The sequence below is a fragment of the Equus asinus genome, chromosome 8, assembly GCF_041296235.1.
Source record: "Equus asinus isolate D_3611 breed Donkey chromosome 8, EquAss-T2T_v2, whole genome shotgun sequence".
Taxonomy (NCBI): Eukaryota; Metazoa; Chordata; class Mammalia; order Perissodactyla; family Equidae; genus Equus; species Equus asinus.
Window position 1 is genome coordinate 89,487,845 of NC_091797.1, and position 24,209 is coordinate 89,512,053.

At 53.5% G+C, this 24,209-nt stretch overlaps 2 protein-coding genes across 7 annotated transcripts in view; both read right to left on the minus strand.

Annotated features, from left to right (window-relative positions):
* Positions 1 to 7,968, minus strand: part of TPST2 (tyrosylprotein sulfotransferase 2) — a 55,439-nt gene extending 47,471 nt beyond the window's left edge. Inside the window, exon 1 of one of the 5 annotated variants that reach the window (XM_014857849.3) lies at positions 7,446 to 7,968. In XM_014857849.3, coding sequence (XP_014713335.2) covers positions 7,446 to 7,549 — 104 coding nt within the window. In that variant the 5' untranslated portion in view covers positions 7,550 to 7,968. Of the gene's footprint in view, positions 1 to 3,996; positions 4,110 to 4,349; positions 4,445 to 7,445 lie in introns of those variants that run through there. The other 4 variants (XM_070516293.1, XM_070516297.1, XM_044775648.2 and 1 more) reach the window with 4 other exon arrangements.
* Positions 7,969 to 10,408: 2,440 nt separating this feature from the next.
* CRYBB1 (crystallin beta B1) lies at positions 10,409 to 21,413 on the minus strand. Of its 2 annotated transcripts, XM_070516298.1 has the most exons (6): positions 21,254 to 21,413; positions 20,762 to 20,966; positions 18,915 to 19,033; positions 14,962 to 15,094; positions 12,490 to 12,632; positions 10,409 to 10,680 (listed from the first exon to the last, which is right to left on the minus strand). In XM_070516298.1, the coding sequence occupies exons 1-6, from the start codon at positions 21,301 to 21,303 to the stop codon at positions 10,494 to 10,496; spliced, it is 837 nt and encodes a 278-aa protein (XP_070372399.1). In that variant the 5' UTR covers positions 21,304 to 21,413; the 3' UTR covers positions 10,409 to 10,493. The 2 variants fall into 2 exon arrangements, with proteins under 2 accessions (XP_070372399.1, XP_014713328.1); XM_014857842.3 differs by lacking the exon at positions 21,254 to 21,413 and having other exon boundaries at positions 20,762 to 21,052.
* Positions 21,414 to 24,209: the final 2,796 nt, after the last annotated feature.

Below are 24,209 nucleotides of genomic sequence, written 5' to 3' on the forward strand. Positions count from 1 at the left end.
AACGTTTATTAATAATAAATAATAATTTTATAATAATAGAACAATAATAACATTTTCCGAGTGTTTTCAATGTGCTGGGCATTAAAAGAGGGTATTGAGACGAAGTAAGACCATAATTAAGAGCACAGACTCTGGATTCAAATCCTGTCTCTCCCACCTTCCTAGCTGGGTGACCCTGTGCAAATTACTCCACCTCTCTGTGCCCAGGCATGTTCCTCTCATAGGGCTGCTGGGAGAACTGATGAGTTACAGTACACAAAGGGCCTAGATCACTGGCTGGCACCTGGTGAGCTTTGTTGATATTAGTTATTTGCATAATTATCGCCTGTTGACAGCTGGGCAAGCTGAGGCTCACCAACAGACCTGCTCAAGATTCCCAAGAACCTGCCAGACTCCAGGGCCTCCCGTTTTGCCTTGTACCAGGGAGAACACTTGACCCCATCCCCTCCCGTCCGACAACCCCAGGACGCAGGTCCGATTTGTGCCTCTTTTCTGCAGCTGAGAAACCTGACGCGTGGGGAGGCAGATTCCAACACGGGCCCGAGCCCCTTTCTGGCCACCAGCCCGCCCCTGGGCACAGCGGCCTGGGGTCAAAAGTCTGGTTGATGCAACAGTTCACTTGGCAGATGGGCGGCCTCCCCTCCTTGCTGCCCGCTGCCATCTGAGCAGCTGGATAACACGAAGCTCCTCCCTGCATGGCAGCCCCAGCAGCTCCCCAGGGCACGTGGGCTGCTCTCTGTGGTCCTTCCCTGCCATTCCTGGGGACCGGCTCAGCTCTTGGGCTGCTGCTCTGAATGAATCATTGCCACGAATCCTCCTCAGGCCGCAGCCCAGGGCCGAGGAGACCCAAGAAGGGACGTGGGAGGGGACAGGCATCCCGGAACCTTCTCTGGAGCGGCCCCAGATGGGTGGCTGTGTGGGGGCAGAGAGCAAGGGGGCCTTGTGGGTCCAGGAATAGGCGGGCAGTGGGGAGGCCAGCAGCTGCTGCCACCCAGACCAGCTGCCAAGACGCCACACGGCAAATCAGAGCCACCCAGGCCACACCCAGGCTTTCAAATCACCAGCCACTTCTGACCCCCCCCTCATGCTACAAATCGACCCACAAAGTCCCATCAATAACGCACTTTGACAGCCTTCCTGACCCCAAGGTGGTAGAGTATCTGGGCTCTGACTCTGTCCACGCCCATTCCCCAGCAGGGCACACTGAGGCCCAGAACGGGGCAGTCCCTCCTCTAACCTCAACCCTGTTTCCATTTCAGGCTGCCTTCCTCGTGCACAAGAATTCAAGATGTTAAAAGGGAAAGGAAGGGACCGTCTAAACAAATGAACAACAGCAGGAGAGGCTGGAGAGAGCCCCCAGAAGGCAGGGTCTCAACACCCCTCTCAAACAGCATCTGCCCAGGGGAGACCCCAGAACACACAGACAGGCGGCTGCTGGCTTGGGTTCCTGAGTCCACAGAACACAAGTTCAACCTCAGGAAGAACGGATGACCTTCAAGAAACTTTGGGGTTCCGGTGCGAGAATGATGCCCAGGAGGACGGAAGGGATGTCTGGTCACAGATGGGGCATTTGTAATGCAAGACTGCCAGTCTCGGGCCCGGGGGTGGCATCTCTTGAAACACGCAGTGGCTCCCTCAGGCCCCTCATGTGGCCCCCAAGGGAGCTCACCTTCAGGGCCTGGCAGTACGCCCTCAGCAAATATCTGTCACTGTTAGAGGAGGAACATGACCCCTCTACAGGCTCCATGTGTTTCCCTCCCTGATGGTCCCAGAGATGTTCCTGGTGACACGCAGCATACTCCTTATTCTGCTAATGGGGCACTTAATTTCATTTGTGTTAGAAAATAATCTATAACTTGCACATCAAAGCCAGTCATTTCAAAGATCAGAAATGCTTAAGAGGAGACTAAATTTATTTAAGATTATTGGAACTCTCATCCGCTCTGGCGGGAATGTAAAATGGTGCAGCTGCTTTGGAAAACGATTTGACAGTTCTTCAAAAGGTTAAACAGAGAATTACCATATTCTCTAGCAATTCCACTCCTGGGGATATACCTGGGAGAATGGAAAACATAAGTCCACACAAAGACTTGTACACAAATGTTCATAGCAGCATTATTCATAAGAGCCGAAAATTGGAAATAACCCAAATGTCCATCGACGGATAAATGATAAATAAAATGTGGTCTATCCATAACAATGGAATATTATACAGCCATAAAAAGTAACGCCATTCTAGAAAATAAAGGAAGGACTGATACGTGCTACCATGTGGATGAACGTTGGAAACATTATTCTAAGTGAAAAGTACCAGTCACAAAAGGACGCATAGTGCGTGATTGCATTTACATGAAATGTCCAGCATAAGCCAATCCACAGAGACAGAAAGTAGATTAGCGGTTGCCAGGGGGCTGGGGAAGACAGGATTCAGGAGTGACTGCTGAAGGGTCCAGGGTTTCTTTCTGGATGATGAAAATGTTTTAGAATTAGTGGGGATGGTTGCACAACTCTGAATATCCTAAAAACCACCAAACTGAATACTTTAAAAGGAGGAATTGTATGGTATATGAATTATATCTCAATAAAGCTGCTCTACAACAGATTACATGAGGTTTTAAAAAAATAAGGTGATATAAATGTATATTAAGTAAATAACAGTACAGTGAGGGTTCAATGGGGTAAAGCGGTTCATAAATGATGCAACGAACTCAATTTTACAGTCATGGAAACTGAGGCTGGGTCGGGGGTAATGACTCGCCCGGGGCACATCACCGCTAAACCAGAGTGAGTCACACCTTGATCTGTCCAAACCCAGGAGTGTGGCCTCACCATCAGCCTACCCGGCTGAATGAAACGACACAAGATGGGGTATGGGGAGAGGGGTCCACAGCCCACTGTGGGAGGCAGACCTGCAAGGAGGCTGATAAGTGAGGGAAAAGGCCAGCTACCTCTGCGGGGCTCAAAACAGGAAGCACACAATACCACCTCAGGAACGCCAAAAGAGGCTTCCAGAAGGGGTGCTGCTGGAGGAGGCGTCTGAAGGATGAGTAGGAGTTCGCCAGCCCCTTCCCCAACTCCCCTACAGGACACACGAAGTCAGGAGGCCTGAGGGTGAGTTTTGGCTCTGCCAATCCTAGCTGTGAGAAGGGCCATGGGCATGTGGCCTCTCTGAGCCTCAGTTTCCCCATCTGTAAAAAGGGGAAAGGCACGATGTGTTCTAACGATTGTACTGAATCAGAGGGTTCCCACCCTTCCTCCAGAGGGGCCGGCCTCTGAGTGGGAAAGCTAGCCCTGGACCTCTGTCCCACATAGCAACAAGGACCGTGCCAGGTCAGGCGTGCCCAGCCCAGCGACCATGCCCCCTATGCTCTGCTGCCACTCCCAGTCGCAGTTTATGAGGCACCTCCTGCCCAGCTCTCATTGAGAGGGGGAGGTCGCCGGGTTCACGGGATCCTCTAGCCAAATGTCGCCCCCTCCTCGCGGATGACCCCCAAGTTCACCAGGGCTCCCCTTCCTCCACGCTCTCGGCGCCCCCCTCCCCAGCCAGCGATTTCCGTCCCCCAGTGCCTCCACTTCGGATCCGCCTCGCAACTCCACGGCGGGTGCAAGTTAACTTCCACGCGCCCCCCGCGCGTCCCGGCGCCCGCCTGGGGGTCCCCGCGCGCCGGGGAGGGCTCGGGGGCTCCGATCGGGATGACAAGCCGCCTCCCCCGGCCCGCCACACACACGCACAGACGCTGGGCTCCTCCCGGCCGCAGGGTCCCGTGCGGGAAGCGCGGCCACCGGGCCGGGTCTCCGCCGCACCCGCGGAAAGCGCGCGGGTCCCCGGACCGCCCGCGCGCGCCGTCTCCCTGCCCGCTCCCAGCGCCGGAGCCCGAGCGGCCGCGCCGGGCCGTGGGGACGCCACGCGCGCCCAGAGCCCCCCGGAGCCGCAGGCCGCCCCGCAGGCGTCCCCCGCCGGCGCCACAGCCCGGCCCCGCGCCCCCGGGCACCTACCGTGCGGAGGCACGGCGAGGCGGCCGCGCGCCCGGCGATCCCGCTCGCCAGCCGCCCCGGCCGGGGGAGGGGCCGCGCCGTGACGTCACGCGGGCCGGCCGGGACGCGGCCCCGCCCCCGGGCCCGCCCCCCGTCTCCCGCCCACCACCCCCCGGGCCCGCTCCTGGCCACGCCCCCTGCCCCCCGGGCCCGCTCCTGGCCACGCCCTCCGTCCCCCGGGCCGGCCCCCGCCCCCAGGCCTGCTCCTGGCCACGCCCCTCGCCCTCCAGGCCCGCCTCCCGGCCGCGCGGGGACGAGGGGCGGCGCCCGGAGCCGACCCCGCCCAGGAAGTCCTGCTCCGCGGGCTGGCTTACCCCCAGGACGGGCGGCTCACCCCTTTTCCTCCCTGGGCGGCTCTGTTTAAGAGAGCTTCCCTTCTGTCGATAAGCAGTGGGTGGAACGATCGCCAAGAAGCGGTGTAATAGAAGCAAACCAGCCCCTGGGCGGGGCGTATTTATGCCAGTGTTGTGTAAAAGAACAAAGAGGGAGGGGCTGCATACGTATTCATAGACGTCCGGGGTCCTCAAGGAAGGGGCGATTTTGCCCTTGGCCTACCTCCGCCCCTCCTCCCCCAGGGATATTTGGCAGTGCCTGAAGACATTTTTGGTTGTCACGATTTGGAGGTGGGGAGTGTCCTACTGGCATCTAGTTGCTAGAGACGTGGGATGCTGCTAAACATCCTACTGTGTACAGGACAGCCCCCTCCCTGCCCAGCAAAGAACCATCCAGCCTAACGTCAGTTGTGCTGAGGTTGGGAAACCCTGATATACAGGAATAAAATAAAACTCCAGGCTGGTGGATCTCAGCTCAGTCTAAGAGATTTCACCTCTCTGTGCCTCTGTTTCTCCATCTGTAAAATGGGTACAATATAATAAATCTGTCTATGTGTTATATGCATATGCACTGAAGGAAAAGGGGGAAGGAATGCAGGCTTTTCACTGTGAACTTTCCTTCTTTGTTCTATTTGAATTTTTTTTTACTGTCTGTATATATTACCTGTTTAAAATAAATTTCTGGGATAGTTACAACCATAACAGCAAACATTTCGTATATATATATTTCCCTGCTAAGTGCCAAGTGTTGCTCTAAACACTTTATATTCACACATTTAAACCTTTAATAACCTTGCAATAAGTCTTTTATCATCTTCATTTTACAGATAAGGAAATTGAGGCGCACAGATCTTAAGCACTGTCATTAGCCCATGGCCAGCCATGAGTTCTTCATAACTCATTCATTAATTCAGTCACAGGTCCACTACGTGGCAGAAAGTGCTGGAACTGACAAAATGAAACCCCCTGCCTCTGGGGAGCCAGCTGTTCCTGGTCTGGAAACAATAGAACCATGTTGTCTAGTGTTTACTGTGCCCGTATTAGAGGCTTTGTAACTGCAGGAACCCTGCTGCGTGTTTATAATGTCCCTTTATGGGTGGAGAAATGGAGATCAAAGGAAGAGAGCTGAATGGACCACATGTTTAAGAACATTCTAGCAACCGGATTTCCTGAGCACCCTGTGCTGGGCACTGGGGGTCAGCAGGTAAGAAGGGGATGATGGCCCGGCATCCAAGTGAGGGAGGCAGGACTCCCCAGCAATCACTGGGGAGCTGAGAGCACAGGGATTGACCTGGCCCAGGGAGGGAGGGCCGGGGCGGGGGGTTATACTGTATGTTTACACCGAGGCCGGAAGCATGGTTGTGGGTTCACAGAAGAGTGGGCCAGTCACAGGGCCCCACAGGTGCAAAGGTCCGGCAGGAAGGACGTTTGTCGTGGGGCCTTGCATGAAGTGTGCAGCAGCCAGGGTGCGAGGGGAGGGGTGAGAGGAGGCAGGGGGTCTGCAGGGGCTGGAGGCCCTGGGCTTCGTGGGCTGTGGGGAGGAGTCAGGACTTTGTCTCGCAGCAATGGAGGGACGTAAAGGTCTTCAGAAGGGGAAGGATATGGTTAGCTCTGCTTTCTGCAAAGAGCCTTCTCGCTGCTGCGTGGAGGAGGAGAGGCAGGAAGACTGGTTTGGAGGCTGTTAAAACACTCCCCGGGAGGTGGCCAACCCAGCGTTGGGCTGGGGGCGTGGAGGGAGTGTTCAGCTTCCAGAGATGTTTGGAAGACAGAATCGACAGATCTCAGTGGTGGCGCTAGAGAAAGGGACCAGAATGTTGACCTTCTGGTTTCTAGATTGGGCCTTCTCTTCTCTCTCTCTGTTTTGGTTTTTTTTTTTTTGGTGAGGAAGATTGGCCCTGAGCTAACACCTGTTGCCAATCTTCCTCCTTTTGCTTGAGGAAGATTGTCGCTAAGCTAACATCTTTGGCAGTCTTCCCCTGTTTTGTATGTGGGACGCTGCCACAGCATGGCTTGATGAGCAGCGTATAGGTCCATGCCTGGGATCCAAACCAGCAAACCCCAGGCCGCCAAAGTGAAGCACACAACCCTCCCCACTACACCACTGGGGCAGCCCCTGGGCTTTCTCTTCTCAACCCTTCGACTCAGTGAACCCCTTCAGGTCTCAAGCTGGCTGTTCCCTCCTTGAGGAAGCCTACCTACCCCCCAGGATTTCCTGATGGGATGGGCACCGGACCATGCAACCCAGGAATTTGATGCGACTTTGAAGGCAGATGAAAGAGCTCATCCCTGTCTGCTCCTCCAGTGTGTGAACAACCATGGCAGAAGCTTCCTCTGTCTTCTCCCCCAACCTGTCTCCCCGGCATCTGGACAAAGCCTGGCACTTAGGAGGTCCTCAGTCAATATTTGTTGAAAACAGGGAGAGTAAATATGGTGACAAAGACATTGATTCTAAAACACTTTGCAGCTCTGACATTCAAGAAGATGACACTGATGATGATTCAGGTGTTTGCGATGCTCTAAGCGCCTCAGAAGAATTATATTCTAGCTGACCATTTACTCCTGCCAACAACCTTCAGAGGTTTGATGATCATTATTCCCATTTTACACATGAGGAAACAGAGGCCCCGTCAGGTAATTTGACTTGACCAAAGGCAACAGCTAGTAAACGTCAGAGCTGAGGTGTAAACCCAGCCCAGTGGTGCAAGGAGGTGGTCCAGCAGTGGGCAGGGAGCTAGGAGAGAGGGTGGGTTCCCTTCTCCTGCTGGAAGGGTATGGGGTTACATTTCCTAGCTGGCCTCCCAGGCTTCACACAGCGCTCTGACCTTGGGCATCTGATCCAGGTGACTGGCTGTCATGGCAACGTGGCTCTAAAGAGATGCTCCCCTCTCTAGAACCTCCTCCGGGCACCCTGGCATTGTGCCCTTTGCCCGAAACTCAATTGCTATGTGTCCATGAGCATCTGGTGCTGGCACAAAAGGGATCACACCTCTGGGTGGTCCTCCTGCCCCCACCCTGGCCCTCGCACACACACTTCACATGTTGGGTCCGTGCCCCGATGCCCAAAAGATTGTAGGTTACCTCCTGTTGCCATGCACGGGAGATGATGCTCCATCACCAAGGTGCTTTGTCTTCCCAAAGGTCTGCTCCTCAGATTCACGAGCTGGGATCAAGCGTTGAAACATGGTGGGGTCCCAGCTTGCCTGGGCCTTGCGTTCTGAAGCCAGGCTTTAGGGCAAAACTCAGGCAGAGTCAGCACCAGTGCGGAGAAGCCCCCACGAAGGCTGCGGGCACCATGGCCACCTGGTCAAGTCCAGCCCCACTGGTCGCCTCCAGCATCGTACCCATCAGCATTTCTTCTGTCGAACACCTGATGAGTCGAAACTCGAAGTTTCAGTTTCGAGGCAAAAAAAGTCGCTTATCTTTAAGCTCTGAAAGTCTGTTCCAGGTGGGGAGATGCTCAGATTTCGAGAGGCGTGTTGGAACGAGGACCCACCGAAGGAGCAACAGGTTTGTAACTCTTATGTCACACTCACTCCGGCCTTTTGATGTGTTCTCTTCTTTCACTTGTTTCTTTTTAGCTTTGTTATGTATTTATGCTTGTAATTTTCATTTGTTCTCTGTTTTTTGTTACAGTGTGTTTTGTTTAGCCATAAATTTGTCAGTGAAAGTGAAATAACTGCATTGATAAAACAAATAAATACAAAATAACTACTTTGTTATTTTCTTCCAGTTTTTCTTGGTTAGTTTTGCCAAGTGTATATGTCATGTTTCAGCAATGCTAATATGCATGTTTTTTTCATAGAACACCTGTGAGAAAAGAAGGACATCAACAACTTTGAGTTGAAAGTGATCTGGAAGATCAAGACCCGGAATGCAAAGAAGTTTTAGATGAATAGATGAATTTAGAATAGATGAATTTCTATTATGTTTTCTTTTTGTGAGACTCACAAGATTGATACACTGAAAAAAAAAAAAACGATTATGTCTAAATAAGTCCAAAATGGTTCTTTCAATACATGTGAAATAAAAACTCTAAGGGATGAGAAAGCAGCTGTGTTGTATTTGAACGGATAGTATTTCTCTTTTTGTTTCTCGGATCATAAAATTGTGGTGCATCTCGCCATCTGTGAGGTCTGAGGCTGAGGAAATAGGAAAGTTGGGTTCGTGTGGCTCGTGTGATTGGAAGGCTTGACCCCACTTCAGCAGAATTTCAGAGCTGTCCTCTGCGACCTCAGGAACTGAGGATGGGGGTCTGAGAAGCTTGACTTGGGAATCAGAGAATCACGGGAGCTTAGAGACACATTACGGAATCTCCGAGAATCATGGAACTTTGGACCCCTAGAATTCCAGCGTCAGAATCTTGAGGCTGGCTAACATTTGGGCTGCCGTTTGCCAGACGGAGAGAACGAGTCCCAGGGAATGGAAGCGATTTGCCCAACACTTGGTAGCTTCTAAGAGTAGAGCAGGGCTGGGACCTACATCCCCTGACTGCTGCACAGGAATCCTGTCTCTAGTCCAAGACAGAACAACCCGTCTTCTAACCCAAGATGCTGGTCACACGGGAGGGTGGAGGTTGGGAGAGCTGGGTGGGAGGAAAAGGGAGGGGACCTACTCCAGAGGGTAAGACCTTCTAAGTGAGGCGGTGCCTTAACTTTGAAGCTCAGCAAAACCACAGAGGGAGGTGTCATCGGGCCCCACCTTTCTTTCCAGCTTCATCTCCTGCCACACTCAGCATCTCCTTCCCATCCCCCTCTTCTGACCACACAACCACCAAGCTACTGCTCCCACCTCAACAAGCTTTGCTTGGACCCAGCGCACGCTCTTTCAACATCTGTGCCTTTACCCATGGTGCTCCAGGGCTGCCTAGTACAGCTGTGCAAGTTGGACACAGCACAAGGGTGCCACATGCACGTTGTAGACGTCGCAGATTTATACCAATAATTTCTGGCAGATGGCAGTAAAACGTCTCGAGGTAAAGTCATCATTTTATCATTGCACAAAGGTATCATATGGGGTGGCAGGGTCCTTGCTGTTTGCTCTGCCTGGAATGTCATCTCCCCCTTTCTCCACCGAATGGGCTCCTGCTCCATCCTTCACGGCCCCCTTCAAATAGCCCCACCTCCAGGAAGATACCCATGGCAACACCTCCCCAGCCCTCCTGCACGGATCAAAGGTTAACAACATCAGTCAATGCTAAGGGTTGATATGGGAGTCAATGTTGCCCGGTGCAGACCTCCAAAGGGTAGGGCGTGTACTGTTCATACCAGGAGACATGATTCTGGGTGGAACTTGGACCCAGGATCAAATAACACTGAATCAGAGACCAGAAAATAACGCTCTTTTCCATCTTCTTTGATTCAATCAAGGAGAAAGATCCCAGTTTGGTGCAAACGTGTCTTTCATACCTCTCTCCAGAGCTTGCTCATCGCTCATCTTGACAAAGAGCAAGGCAGGCTGACAGCCTTGATGAGGCAGTGGTGTCTGCTGAGCATTCAATACTTGGCCTTCTGTAAATTGTATTTATTTATACGATTGCTTTCTATCTATGGCATATGATGCTGACTTTCCGCTTCCTGTAGCGTTATAAAGTTTTATGTACAAATCAATGCATTTAAGCGTGAAATAGTAAGTCTATTTACACAAAAATATTAAGTAAATAACAAAACAGGTGGTAAGCAGCGAGGGTAAAAAAATCTTGAGAGTGGTGCATGAAGGAGTAGAGTTTGAAAACAGATCTCTTTTGAGAGTGCAGGCTCTGGAGCCAGGCTGCCTGGGTTCAAATCTCCACTCACCTTGGAGTGACCTTGGGCAAGTCACTCTCGCTCTCTGAGCCTCAATTTCCTCACTCGTTAAATGGGAATAATTATAATACTGGCTTCCTAGAGTAGTCCAAAATATGTACTAAGAATGGTATCAAGAACTTGGAGGTGCTTGCTGTTTTAATCGTTCTTATAATGATCGAGACTCAGGAAGTCACATGCCTGCAATGATCTGGGACCTCAAGGCGCACATCTGTTCACAGACCCGGGAGACATTTTGGCTTTAGGAACTTTTATTTGCATGCGAAAGATGGGGAAATTGAGCCTGAGGAAGGGGTGGGACGGGGGACAGGCATGGAGTGTGGACTCATTTGGGGGACTCGGTGGTGGCTAGGACGGGGAAGCTGCCCTTGTGGTGCCACTGCCTGTCGCGCAGGCGGCGCACGGCCTGCATCTGTGGCTGGAAGGCCCCCCACTCGTTCCAGTGCCGGTATTCGCCGGGCTCCAGGAGGTACTGGTATCCACGGTAGCCAGGATACTGATAGCCGACCCAGCTGGGAGGAAAGCCAGAAGGACAGCGTGGAGACGGCCAGCCTCGCTGCCCGGCCCCCAGACCCCCAGCCGGACCAGCCGGTTCTCCAGCTGCCCTTGCAGTCTGCCCTCCACCCCTCACTTGTGGGGCCTCAGGCTTGGGTCACTCTGTCCTGGCTTTGCCCCTTCCTGCTGGCTTCCCGCCGGCTTTGGCCAGTGACTTCACACCTCTAACAGACCTCAGTTTCTTCTTCTGCAAAGTGGGGATGGTCATGGCGGCTGGCTGGTTAGCGTGCTTTAGGGGCCAGATGGGAAAATGCACAGAAAGTGCTTACTAAGGATGTTGCATGCACACGGCAGGGAGATTAACACACATCTCGCTGAAAGTGGGGACCGGGACTCAGAGAACAGGATCAAAGGAGCGAGGACAGGGCCTGGGGACTGGTTAGCAATGAGGCAGATAAGGAGGAGCCTTATTTCAAAGAAGCGTTTCCTTTGTACGTAAGTGAATGTGTGTGTGGTGGTCGGGAACACGCATTCTGGGTCGGACACACCAGGGTTCCCATCCCAGCTCTGCCATCTACCTCATCGCTTGTTATAAAGATTAGTAACTACTCACTGTAAGGGGCTAGCATGGTGTGTGGTTCACAGTAAGCACTCAATAAAAGCCATTATCAACGATTCATTTCTAACTTCTGTCGCTGTCTCTGCTCAGAGGGTCTTTCCAGGGCTCTCTTAGACTCCCTGCCCATCTTTGAACTTCTGGTTTAAGTTCCAGCCTCCTCAGTAAACCTCTGGGCTGCCCTCCACACCAGGCCACGCACCCAGCTCCCAGAAACCTTCCTCCCTCCTGTGACCTCCTGCGCAGACCATCTCTTACCGATATCATCTCACAGGTATACTTCGCTCTCTCTGCTGGGCCGAGTAAGCCCCATGAAGGCAGGAACTGAGCCTTCTCCACCTCTGCCTCTCCCGGTGTGCCCACCACAGTCAGGCTCCCAGGCCATTCTCAGTGAATCTCAGACAGCTTGAATGCTGGGACACGGGTGTCAGGGGAGGGCAGAGGAGCCAGAAAAAGGCCAGGGCCCTGACAGTGTTACGGGAGCTCAGAAAAAGTCCAGGGGAGAGGCAGCAGCCATACCCTTGCCTCGAGGAGACCAGGGGTGTCGGGCCTGGTTGTTGGATGCAGAGGGATGGATCATGTGACCTCCGCTGGGCATCCAGCCCTTCCTGTGTTCTCATGGACATGGGGTCATGGGACTCTGTTTTGAAACCTTCAAATCCTGAGCATTCAGAGCAAAAATGGCCTTTTAGATCAGAGTCTGATGTGCCTATTGGATGGACGGCAACACTGAGACGCAGAGAGGGGCTCACCCGGCTCCCACAGCCATCACGACAGTGTCAAGGCCCTTTCATTACACAGTCTCGCCTCTCAGACCTCACTCTGCTCATTTCCCCAGAGGCTCCGGATTTCCCTGAATGTTCTCATTCTCCAGACAGTCAGACTCATCTCCTCACATCCGCTCAGCCCCGCCTACTTAATTATGTCTCCAGTCCCAACCTGGGTTTAGAAACCCCTATTCTCTCCTTCTTCCAGCTTTTTAGAACCAGTTGCCAGGTTTGTTTACAGCGACATGTAATTCATCAGAGTATGACTCCACTCCTCAGAGGAATAACGCTCCGTTGCAGGGATCCCAGGCACAAACACTGGGGGAATTTGGGAGGGGCTGTGGCCTTTCCCATGTGCCTGATGCCGTATCCTGAAAGGGGACGGCCTCAAGCTTGTCTGTGCTTGAGGCAGGAGCCAAGGGCCTGGCAGGACGGATGCTTACGTTCCGCTGGAGACCCTCACGCTGCCCACGCGGTCAGAGAAGCCGTACACCCAGAGGCTGGGCACGTCGTCCTCTTGGATCTCCATGGTGTTGCCCTTGAAGTTGGCGCCTTCAAACAGGCAGATCTTGTGCTCCTGGGCATCCTGGGGAAGGAGAGACTGGATCAGGCATGTGAACATGAAAGGGGCAAAGAGAAGTCACTCAGCGGGGCCTCCTGGGTGTGGAGAGAGAAGGCTGAATCTGACCAGGCCACTGTGGGACTCCCCGGAATTGCCATCGTCCAGCCTGGAAGGGCCCTCCTCATCTGTGAAAAGAGGATATCAGCTTCTATTCCACGGAGTCGCCGTGGGGATTAAATGAGCTAATCCACAGAGAGCACTTAGCACGATGCCTGGATGCCTGGCACACACCAAGTGCCCCCAAAACCCAAATTTATTCACTATTTTCTTTATTATGGTCAGGGACACAGAGACTCAGAGAGGTCAAGGTTCTTGATCAGTCACACAGCCAGCGAGGGGCAGAATCTTCCAGAGACGCATTTCATTCCTCCTGTCCCATTTTGTACCCCTTTCCCCTCCACTCCCTCTGCCGCAGCCACACCGGCTGCTCTCAGGTTTCTGGGTCACGCCCAGCCCATCCTCACTTCAGGAATGCTGCACTCACTCTTCCCACTAAGGCTGTTCACGTGGCTGACTCCGTTCCCATCCTTCGGCAGCTGTCTTCCATGACCACCCTCCGACCGCTCCCCCACTCCTCCCCAACATCGGAGCCCCCTCTGGCTTTCCCAGCACTCTGCACGGCCCCATGTGGCACGTACCACGATGGTTTGTGAATATAGACTGATTTCCATGATTAAGTTTTCAATAGCTGCCTCCCACGAGGGCAGGGACGTTTGCTGCCCCGTGCAGAGCTATGACCCAGAGCCTACAACAGAGCCTGATAGAAACGTGTCAGCTGAGTGTGGTCAGACGCATGACTATAAGTAGAAGATGGGCAGGATAGCGATTCCTCTAACTTCCCAGGAGGCAGGGCTGGAAAGGAGTCAGGGACCCAGTGGGGAGGGAGTTGGAGGTGCCCAGGGAACAGATGATAGTGGTCCACACCAGGATGGGGCAGAGGTAGAGACGAGGGGCTAGACGGGTGGCTCTCAGCCCTGGCTGCACTGGGACTACCTGGGGGCGAGGAAAAGACATCAGTGTCTGCGCCCCAGCCCCAGATCTAATTGGTCTGGGGAGGGTCTGGGCATTGGGGTTTTTTTCCTATTAATATAGTTTATTTATGTAAATATGTCCAAAATAGTATAATTTTAATATGTAACCATTATAACAATATTGATGAGCTAGTTTACATCCTTATTTTTCTTTTTTACTATGTATTCAGAACCTGGTGTGTGTGTGTGTTACACTTACAGCGCATGCCCAATCAGACTAGCCAAAATTCAAGTGTTCCACAGCCATATACGGCTACTGCCGACTGTAGGGGACAGCAAAGCTCTAGAAGCTGCTAGAAACGCCCTGGCTGATCATTCTTCCAAATCAGCTCCCTTGACATAAATTGCCATATAAAGACCATTCAACGACTGAGAGACAAACCTCTGAATTCTTACAAAGGGTCCATTATAAAGGCTGATAATTCAGCCCTAAGTTCTGAGAAAAAGATTGGGAGTGATCTGGTTGGATAATCCATTAAGATAAGTTTGATGATGCCAAAACAGTTGGCTGTTGGCACCTCATAGCCTCAAAGGGACATTCACGAAAGTCCTTCATGAAAACTCCCATGATGGAAGGTGAAAGTTGGTTATGAGGGAAACTAACATTGGTGAGCGAAGACGTGGTTGGTTTGAGTCATAATCAACACCATTCTGGAAAAACTGAATTGCTTGGGGATAACACCGCCTATGTTAGCTCTGAGCCTTCTTTAAGGTATACTGTTTAACTTTGTTAAATATGGTAAAGGGGCTAATTCAGTATATTGCCTTATTCTTGGGAAGTTGAAAGTGCCTTTCCACAACATCCCTTTTTTGAGCTACCACACAAGCTTCAGTCTGCATGTTTGATGTTTTGGATGGGCACTGGGATTTTCAAACCTCGCCGGGAGAGTCTAACATATAGCCAGGAACTAGAAACCTTCCAGAAAGAATCAAGGAAAACACTGAAGTTTCTAGTTCCAACCACTGAGATGCTGATTCCACGCTTGATAGCAGCTGGGAAGGAAAAAAATGGGTTTCATGTTTCCCACTTGCCCAGGGCTCCCAGCAGGGCTGGGCACGCCATGCATGTGTTAGGGTCTCCTTATGAATCGATAAGCGCAAGAGCCCACTGCCCTGGGAAAACCCAGTGATCACTGCACCCCCCTGTGCATCCTTCCTTCCTTCTTCCCCTTGCTCACTCCCATGGCCTTGGTTGGTGTCGGCCCCAGACTTGCCCCTGCCCTCCCCACTCACCCCCCAGGTCTGGTCCAGGAGCCACTCACCATCTTCACGGGCCGGAAGGACAGGAGTCGGTCGCTGCGGTAGCTGCTGGACCAGGTGTCCCAGCGTGGGTACTGGCCCTTCTCCAGGATGAACATCTCGCCCCGGAAGTTGGACTGCTCAAAGGCAACCCAGCTGGGTGTGAGAGGGAGGGGGAGGGGCGGGGTGCCAGGAGGGACAAAGGCAGAAAGCAGAGAAATCCTCAGCAGAAGTTTCTTCTCCCCTACTCACCTTCTTAGCTCCCCCGTGGGAGGCGGCCCTGAGGCCACTGTGTTGGATCCTAGGCTCTGCCACTTACAGCCTGTGTGATGGTAGGCAAGTGGCTTCACCTCTCTGAGCTTCAGTTTCCTCATCTAATAGGCCTCTTTTCTTGGAGTTGGTGAAGGATTAAATGAGACAAGGTGTGTAATTATGTGAGCAAAATGTCTCCCTCTCATATGCAGGATTCACACTTGATTTAAGTACGACAAGGACCTGGGGTAAAGGGACACGTAAGAAGATTTTTTCTTTGAAGCCTGCTTACAGGTGGGAGAAAGTCTCTGTTGGATGCGAACATGCCTTTAACACTTCCTAATCTCCTTTGGAAACAAAAGAAGAACAGGCCACTAGCCCAGAAACTTGAGCAACAGCACAATAGCCCTGCTTTGTGCTCATTGCGTGAACTTTTTATGGCTCCCTTGTACTTACAGCAAGGAGGACTAGCTTTCCACTGTAAAGGTGATGCGAAGGTTCTTTAAAAATATATATGTTTGTGTTAAAAAAAGGTCATTTTAAGTGAAATACATTAAGCAAAATAATAGGCCTGGAGATACAGAGCTAAGGGAAAAATAGATGCAGGTGCTCGAAATCACACATTGGGTGAAGCCTGGCCTGGCAGACAGAAGACACTCAGGAACCAGTGCGGGAGGCGGGGCGGGGCTGGGGGTGTGATAAGAATGGCCACTTCTCAGACACCTAGGAGAATTAGATGCCATCGTGCATGTGAAGGCGGTCAGTCCTCCACAAGGATGAATTACAAGGTTGAAGTCAATGCGGGCTTTTCCTGGCTTTCCCAGGGCAGCCTGATTAAGGATGGGAAGCAAGCTTTTGTTAGAGGGACCAGGGATTCTGGGGGAGATTGGCTGGTCCCCATTTCGTAGGTGAGAAGGCTGAGAGTCAGGGACCCCTTGACTTTGCTCTATATGCGTTCAGGAATTCTCAGGGAACAGGAAAGGGCTGAGGGGACACTGACGTTAGTATCGTCTCCCTGGGGCCTGCTGGGACCTTCCTCTACCCTGAGGGAGATGGGGTGGGGGTGGGGGGAAAGGCTGCCACTATGGACTGAAACAGACTGTGTCCCAGGGCCTCAGGTCCTTGTCTGAGGGATGAGCCAACCCACACTGGAGGGCCAGAATTGAAGATGCAGAGTTATTCTCCCAGAATAGAGTTGAATCGACTTCAACCCTACCCGGTCTGGAGCAGATAAGAAAAGGATGGATGGATGGATGGATGGATGGATGGATGGATGGATGGGTGGGTGGATGGATGGATGGATAGGTGGATGGATGGATGGATGGATGGGTGGATGGATGGATGGATGGATGGGTGGATGGATGGATGGATGGGTGGATGGATGGATGGATGCATGGATGGATGGGTGGATGGATGGATGGATAGGTGGATGGGTAGGTGGGTAGATGGATAGATGGACAGATGCCCGGCTGGATAGATGGATCTATGGATGGATGTACTGATGGATAGATGATGGAGAATGGATGGATGGAGGGAGGGGTAAGCAGATGTATGAATAAATTGGAGAATGAATGGATAGATGGATGGATGGACTATCTATAGATGGATGGATAAATGAATGAGTAAGTAGATGGATAATGAAAGGATGGATGAGTAGATGGATGAGTGGCAAGAGAGCCTTGGAAGATGGTACATGCAGGAGTTAAGAGCATAGACTCTGGAAATGGACAGATCTGAGTTCTAATCCAGGCTTATCATTTCTTTGCTGTGTGACTTTTGGCAAGTCACTTAAGCTCATTAAGCCTCAGTAAAAGACAAGAAATGAGTGCATCTCCCTTGTCAGGAGGTTATGAGGGTCTCAGAGAGGAATGCACGGAACAAGTCCAGCACAGAGAAAGCACAACAAATAATATCATTTGTGATTAAAGAGAGAGGGAAGCCGCTGGAGGTCTGAGCTTATGGAAGGACGGACACTGCTGCAGTCTTACCACTTTGCCCACCCTCCCAAAAACTCCCTGTCCTCCTCAGGAGTCATGATGCCCATTGAGGACCCGTTACGTGAGTGAGGAAATTTAAATATTTATTTCAGTGCCTTTTCTGTTCTCCTATGGCTCATTTGAACCTTATGAGCAAGGAGAGAGGCAGGACAGAAATCATATGGAAAATGAGGCTCAGAGAGGTTAAGTCACCCATCTAAGGTCACACGATGGTGTCTTGTGTCAGGTTGAAGTCTCCTAGGGTTCAAGGCATGCCTCCCCTCCCTGTCCCTGTGCTGGGGACACCCCTCTCCTCCCCTTCCCTGCCTACTTCAGCCTTGCCATCTTTTTCTCCACCGCTGTTTTTCCCACAGCCCTGCTGGTCCTGACACAGACCCAAGGCCAGGACCACAGGCTCTTTGCTCTCCCCATTGGGCGCAGCCCCAAAGCATACACCAAACATCAGCTGCATCTTTGTTTGGGGAGAAATATTCTGGGTTTGAGTCACTGGAAACCAAAAAAAGCCTGAAAACCCAAACTGGCCACATCCGGCAGCTTGTGTTCCCAGCTGGGCTCTGGGGCTGAGGGCGGGGCTGAGGCTGTGTTGACCACACTGGGGGTGGGGGTAGGTGCAGGAGGCAGAAGCACGCCCCCCACTCCCACCGCCCACCTACCCTGGACCAGGGTGACTTGGCTAAACTCACAGGGCACTGGGGAGGGAAATAATCATATCACTGTCACCTGCCATGTTTGGGCACCCAAAAGTGCCACGCCTCAGGATAATCCAGTGGAGGGTAGTGGGGACTATTACTCTCCCATTTCAGAGATGAGGAAACTGAGGCTCAGAGACTGAGCAAAGCAAACAGGAGATTGGGACCCGAACCCAGGTCTGTCTGACCTCAAAACCCACCCCTGCTCTTTGTATTGCAAAGAGCCCCAGGATGCTGGGCATCCAGGCTGACCGCACTCCTGGGGGCTTTTCGGGCTAGAGGGACTAGAGGCAAGGTGGCCACGTGGGTCTTGACCTCAGCGCCCTGACCTCAGCCCACAGGGGCTGGCGCTGGTGCAGCCACTATGAACAAGGGACATTGATTCCTGCTTATATGGGGGTCACTAAGCCCAGAGAAGCCCAGAGAGTCAGGGGCAGGCCATGGCGCAAGGTGATAAAAGCATGTGGATGAAATTGATCAACCTGAGCTGGATCCAGGCTCTGTCACTTACCACTAGGTGACTTTGGCCAAGGGATCAAACCCCGCTGAGGCTCAGTTTCCCCATCTGCCAAATGGGGGTAAGAATAGCCCCTCCCTCACACGGCGATCAGGCAGGTAAAGCCCTCAGTGAGTGCCTGGCACTACTGGGTGCTCAGCGATGCTTACTATTACTCTTGGACTGCTTGCCGCCCGGGAGAGGGGACCAGTGGTGGACACTTGGCTCTCTGGTCTCCCTGCCCTCGTGATGGGTCAGGGCTCCTTCTATAGTAGAAGCAGCATTTCTCTGGAGCCCAGAGTCTTACTGTCAGTGGGACCTTGTGCAAATCAAATCAGCTCTCTGAGCCTCAGTTTCCTCGTCTGTATAATGGGAAAGAAAATAACACCTCCCTCTAGGGTTTGAAATGAGGACTGGAGATAATATACTTGGCTCTGCCAGCACAGGGGCAGGCACCGGGTAAGCGGCAGCTGCTACCGTTTTATTATTACTATTTTGCTACAGCGACAGGAGGGCTCCCTCTTCCCTGGCCGGATACTCACGGCCCCGAGGTGACGATGAGGCTGCGCACTCGGTCGAAGCCGCGGTCCACCAGGTTCAGGCACTCCCCGGAGAACTCCACACAGCGGCCCTGGAAGTTCTCCTGCTCGTAGACCACGAGCTGCGGGAGAGAAGCCCCCATGTGGAGGGGACAGAGTGAGCCGGGGAGGCCCTCCATCCTGGGGAGGCTCCAGGTCAGATATTCCTGAAGCACCTAGAGAAACACGAGCAGAGCTGCACACGTCACATGAGAGCGTGCCGTGAGCCGAGGGCTGTGGGACCATCCTGTCCTCCCTTCCTTCCGCTTCTGAGCTTCCATCTGTATCCTCCTTAGGAACTGATGGATCTCCCTTCCAGGCCTGTATCTGTGCTCTTCTGGTGCCCAGGATACCCTCTCCACCACATACCCCCACCCTGGAGCTCCCGTTCCCTGTCCTGTTCTAGGGGCAGATGTCACTTCCTCCAAGAAGCCTTCCCTGATGCCTTCTCCCCGTGTGGGCTTGGTGGAGTCCCCCCGCAACTGTGCTCACCCCATTAGCAGCACAAGGAACACAGACACTGCCGCTTTGCTTCTGGGTCTCTCTCTGTGCAACCCTCCTCCCTTTACTCACCCCCTCCTCCAAAGACCAAGGGCTCCTCCAAGGCAGGGCGTTGGGTTGATCCCTTTCTGCATCTCCAGCCCCAGCACCCGCCACAGAGCTGATGCTCAAGAAACACTTGCCGGTCTACCACTTGCCGGTCTACCCGCCACAACGTAGGGGAGCCCAGCCTGGCCATTCACTTGAATCGAGGCAAGTGCCTTTCTTCTCTGAGCCTCAGTTTCCCCAGCTGTAAGAGGAAGGGGTTCACATATCCTTGATCCAGCCCTTCCACTCCTATACTTGTCTGCCCTAGAGGAACTCCTGCGCGTGTGTCCCGGGGTGAGAGCATCTGGCCACGCTGTTCGTGACAGCGAAGCTAGCAACTGCCCACATGTCCTCAGGAGTGACGGTCACACCCCGAAACATACAGCGGCCAAAACGAACAGTCTTCAGCAATGCACAACAATGTGGATGACTATTGGGAATCTCATAGTAAGTGAAAAGAGAAAAACCCAGCACGATTACACACAGCACAGGTTAAAACCGCATAAAGCACAAATATCAACTTTTAAAGGAATAACGCATAAAGATGCATCAAAAAGCAAGCATCAGCTGACGGACAGGGTGAGGATGGCAGTTGCCTCGAGTCGGGAGGAGGGTGTGGGCTCGCGGGGGACACTTTAGACTTAGGTGGAGGGTTTTTACCAAATCCTGGCTTTTAGCATGGGTGGTGGGTTCACAGGTGTCTGTTGCATTATTAAAAATGGGATACAAATTAATGACGAAATAAGTGACTCCACAATAAAAGCCGGCCATGCGTGGACCACATGGGAGCCTGTGCAACAGAGGGTGAAAGGACCAGTTCTGCGCACCTGAGGTTGGAGCCACACCCAACTCGACCCCAGGGGCCCTGACGCCTTGCTCTCCAGGGCACATTCAGTCTGACTGAGAGGCTGACCTACGGTGGGACAATTGTCAGCAGGGTCTGCAGCCAGCCTGCTGCCCCAGAGAGGCTCCTGGGCCAGGTGGCTCCTGCTGCTAAGCCAGCCCTCTTTCTTCCCTCCTGCTTGTTGCTTTCCACAAACTCTAAGCATATGCTTGTGCAGGTCAGAGAGGGGCAGGGGAGAGGGAGGAAGGGGAGCGGGGAGGGAGGAGGGGAGGATGAAGAGGAGGAGGAAGGGGAGGGGGGATGGGAGGGAGAGAAAGGAGAGGAAGAGAGAGGGCAGAGGAAGCGAGGGGTGGAACCCAACCTCACAGGCCCTCCTTACCCGGTAGCTCACGGGAGGCAGCTCCCCCACCTTGGCAGTGGGCAGGGGCAGCGACGCTGGGGCCAGGGCAGGGCTGGTGCCTGAGGCGGGTCCTGCAGGCGGGGTCCCCTTCCCCTTTCCGTCAGGCCCTGGGTTCGCCACCGCTGTCCCCGCAGGCTTCGCAGCCTGAGACATGGCTCGCACCTGCAAAGGTCTGTAAAGAAACCTGTGGCCTGGGTTAATTCAGCGATGGGGCCCGCTCTCACACCCTTCACCCTGTATTTTCAGCCTCATTTGAACTCATCTCCTCTCTTTCTCCTTCTGGAACATAAGCCTTGAAGTTGTCTGTCCCCACCTGCGTCCGCTGTCAATAGTCCCCTGTCCTGGGACGGCGCATCCCTCTGTGCCTGTCTCCCAGCCTTTGACCATGCAGGTCCCTCCTCCAGCCCTGCCTCCCTCTGCCTTGCTTCCCTGCCATGTCCTTCCTTAGCCCGCTGGAGTTTGTCTGGTTACCTATCACTCTTCTTTGCTTGTGCAACTTCAATTTGCCTCTCCAGATTCATAAGACGGAGTCCCTCCGGGAGTATTTAAGGTCTGCCAGGCTCTGTTACGCGCATTCATGAACCTGTCTGCCCCTCACCCAACCCGGTGCAGTGGATGCTGTCTTATTCTCTCTGAGCAATCCGAGGCTCAGAGAGGGGATGTGAGCAGCCCAAGACCACACAGCTACTAAGTGGTAGGACTCCAGTCTCAACTGAGTTGTTCAGTGCTTAACACCTGGCACATAGGAGATCCTCAGTTAACATCTGTTCAGAGAACGAATGAAGGCCTGTTCCCTTCTCCCTCCGCAGTCTAACTGCTGCCTCTCGCCCTCTCTGGGAACGGGTGCATGGTGCAGATACAGGCCTGGGCCTGAGCCCTGCAGGAGCACCCAAGAAGATGGATTGCGTGCGTGTTGGGGGTTCTGCAATGAGGGCTGTGGCCACGTAGGCGTTGGGTGGGAGGGCTTTGCTCCAGCCGAGTGGTTCCTCACGACTTCGGGGTCACGGACGCCTTTGAGTGTTTGAAGAATGCCTTGTCCTTGTCCCCAGGGGAAAAAAACACCCCCTTTAATTTGGGAGACAATTTCCAGGGTTTCGAGGACGCCCGCCACCCCACCCCGAGCTAACAGTATGGATTGAGACCCTTGGGTCTAGCAGGTTCTGGAACACTTTCTGTAAGAAGGAGCCAGCTGAGGCGAGCAGAGCCCCCTGCTTGCCTCCCCGGAGGAAGACTCTTATTTCTGTAGGTGCTCTGCCCCTCGAGAGGGCCAACATCTGGGCCACATCTGTGGCTCCTAGGGTCTTGCTCCCCCCTCATGTCGGTCTGTGAACCAACACTCCCACGGGCTGTAGTTGGACTCATTTCCTCTTGGAGATGCTCGCGCTCTCTCTTTCTCTCTCTCTCTGCATCCTCCTGTCTCTCTCTCTCCTCTTGCCTCTCTGCCTGTCTCTATGTCTGTTTATTTCTATCTTCTCTCTCCCTCCTTCCCTCCCTCTCTCTTCACTTTTCTCTCTCTCTCCCCAGCAGTCTCTTGCTCTCTTGGTATCTCAGCCTATCTCTTCTATCTGTTCTTTACTGCTGTCTTTTCTTCTTTCTCTCTCTTCTCCTCCCTCCCTCTCTTCCCCTGTCTCTGTTTATTTTAATCTTTTCTTCTCTCTCTCTCTCTGCCTTTCTCTCCATGGCCCTGTCTCTCTCCCGTATCTGCTCTCTCTCTGCCTCCCGCTCTCTCTGCCTCCCCTCTCGTCTCCCCTCCCCTCCAGCTCTCAGCAGCCTCGTGGGTTCTCTCTTACCTGTTACTTCCTGCTGGAGGACGGGCAGGCGGGCAGACGGGTGCAGTGGGTGACTAGGGGCCGACCCCCCATTTTATAGTCTGGCAGACACCAGGCCCTATGGTCTGTGGCACAATGGGGGAGCTGGCTCAGCAGACCCCGGGTGGGGCGTGGGGGCCCGGAGGCCCCGACCTTGCCTGGTTACTGCGGACTGCAGCACTTTCCATTGTGGGCCCAGCACGCACAGCAGAAACCCGGCCAGCAGGGTCTTCGTCCCACCCTCTGCCTGTCTCTAAAACCCCAACGGGGTCCCCGCTGGCTTCCAATCCCGGAGCAGGGAAAAGGGGAGGCCCCCAGAAGGCAGGAGGCCTGGGTTTGAATCCTGGCTCAGCCAGCATGCACTGCGTGGCTTTTGGCGGGTCTCAACCCCTTGGGACCTCTGACACTGCAGGTACACGTGGGCCCAAGTGTCCCCGTTGGATGCTACACAGGAATGAAGGTGACAATGAGCATAGGAGATGGAAAAATGCTTGGTAAAGGCCGACATGGAAACGCTATCAACAGGGCCACTTACTGAGTGCTTACTGAGGGCTAAGCGCAGCACCCGCGTGGTCTCGGTCAGTCCCCGGGACGGCCCATCTTGTTGGTAGTTTCGTTATACTCATTTCACAGATGAGTAGAGCTAGGGCACAGAGAGGTCAAAGGCAGGAACCAGCCTGGGCAGGTCAGCTCTGGGCCTGCGTGCTTGACCCTTCCCCTGTCGACCTTTGCCCTGGCCCGACCTCCCACTTCCAGGTATGGGGGTGGGAATAGGGGAGCCCCTTGTGCCCAGGTGGGTAAACATTCGGGACCTGGGTCCTGTCCCTCTGCCCACATTAGGCCCAAATCCGTCCCCCACTCTTTCCTGACCTACCTGGACACTGCCCTCCCCTGCCCTGCCCGCCATTATCTGACCCCAGGGACAGAGCTGGTGGCCAGGAATGTGACTGCCTGTCCCAGGACTTCCTCTGGAAAGCCTCAAACTCCACCGCCTCTTGTTCAGCCCTGGGCCCAGCGCCTAGCACAGGGCCTGGCACATAGTGGGCCCTCAATCAATTTTGGGGGCCTGAATGGTGGTGCTAATGGATCATAACGGAAGGTGGGGTATGGGGGAGATAGGGAAACCGAGATGGGGAGAAGGAAAGAAAACAGGGGAACTGACGAGGAGAAGTGGAGAGTGACAGAGAAAGAGAGATGATGGAGCCAGAAATACAGAGGGGCGGAGGGTTACAGGAGAGAGAGACAGAGAGGGAGACAGAAGTTAAAAGAGAGCAATAGAGACTCAGAACAATGGCACAGGTGCCAGACGTCATACAGTCCAATTCCCTCCTTTCACAAATGGAGAAACTGAGGCCCAGGTGGAACACGTGACTTCAACAAGGACACACAGTGTGGACTCACCGTAGAGCCAGGGTTGGAGGGCCGTGGGGACCCTCTGAGCCATATGCACCTGCAGTCTGACTCCCCAGCCCTGGGCATGGAGAAGTGGGGGGTCTGCACAAGTTCCTGTCCCTTCTGCGGGCAGGGGTCCAGACTCCCCACGGAGCCTGGCTCCCTCTTGAGATCATGGTGGCCCGGAGCCAGCTCTGCCTTCCACCCCTCCACCCCCATGTGGCACC

What these genes read in the sequence shown, in the direction of transcription:
- CRYBB1 (XM_070516298.1), bottom strand. Translation starts at nt 21,303, where the DNA reads ATGAATCTGGAGAGGCAAATTGAAGTTGCACAAGCAAAGAAGAGTGAT. An exon ending in TGCCTCCCGTGAGCTACCGG is followed by an intron (nt 19,034 to 20,761) that starts GTAAGGAGGGCC and finishes TCTCTCCCGCAG; the next exon opens with CTCGTGGTCTACGAGCAGGA. An exon ending in CCTTCCGGCCCGTGAAGATG is followed by an intron (nt 12,633 to 14,961) that starts GTGAGTGGCTCC and finishes CTCCTTCCCCAG; the next exon opens with GATGCCCAGGAGCACAAGAT.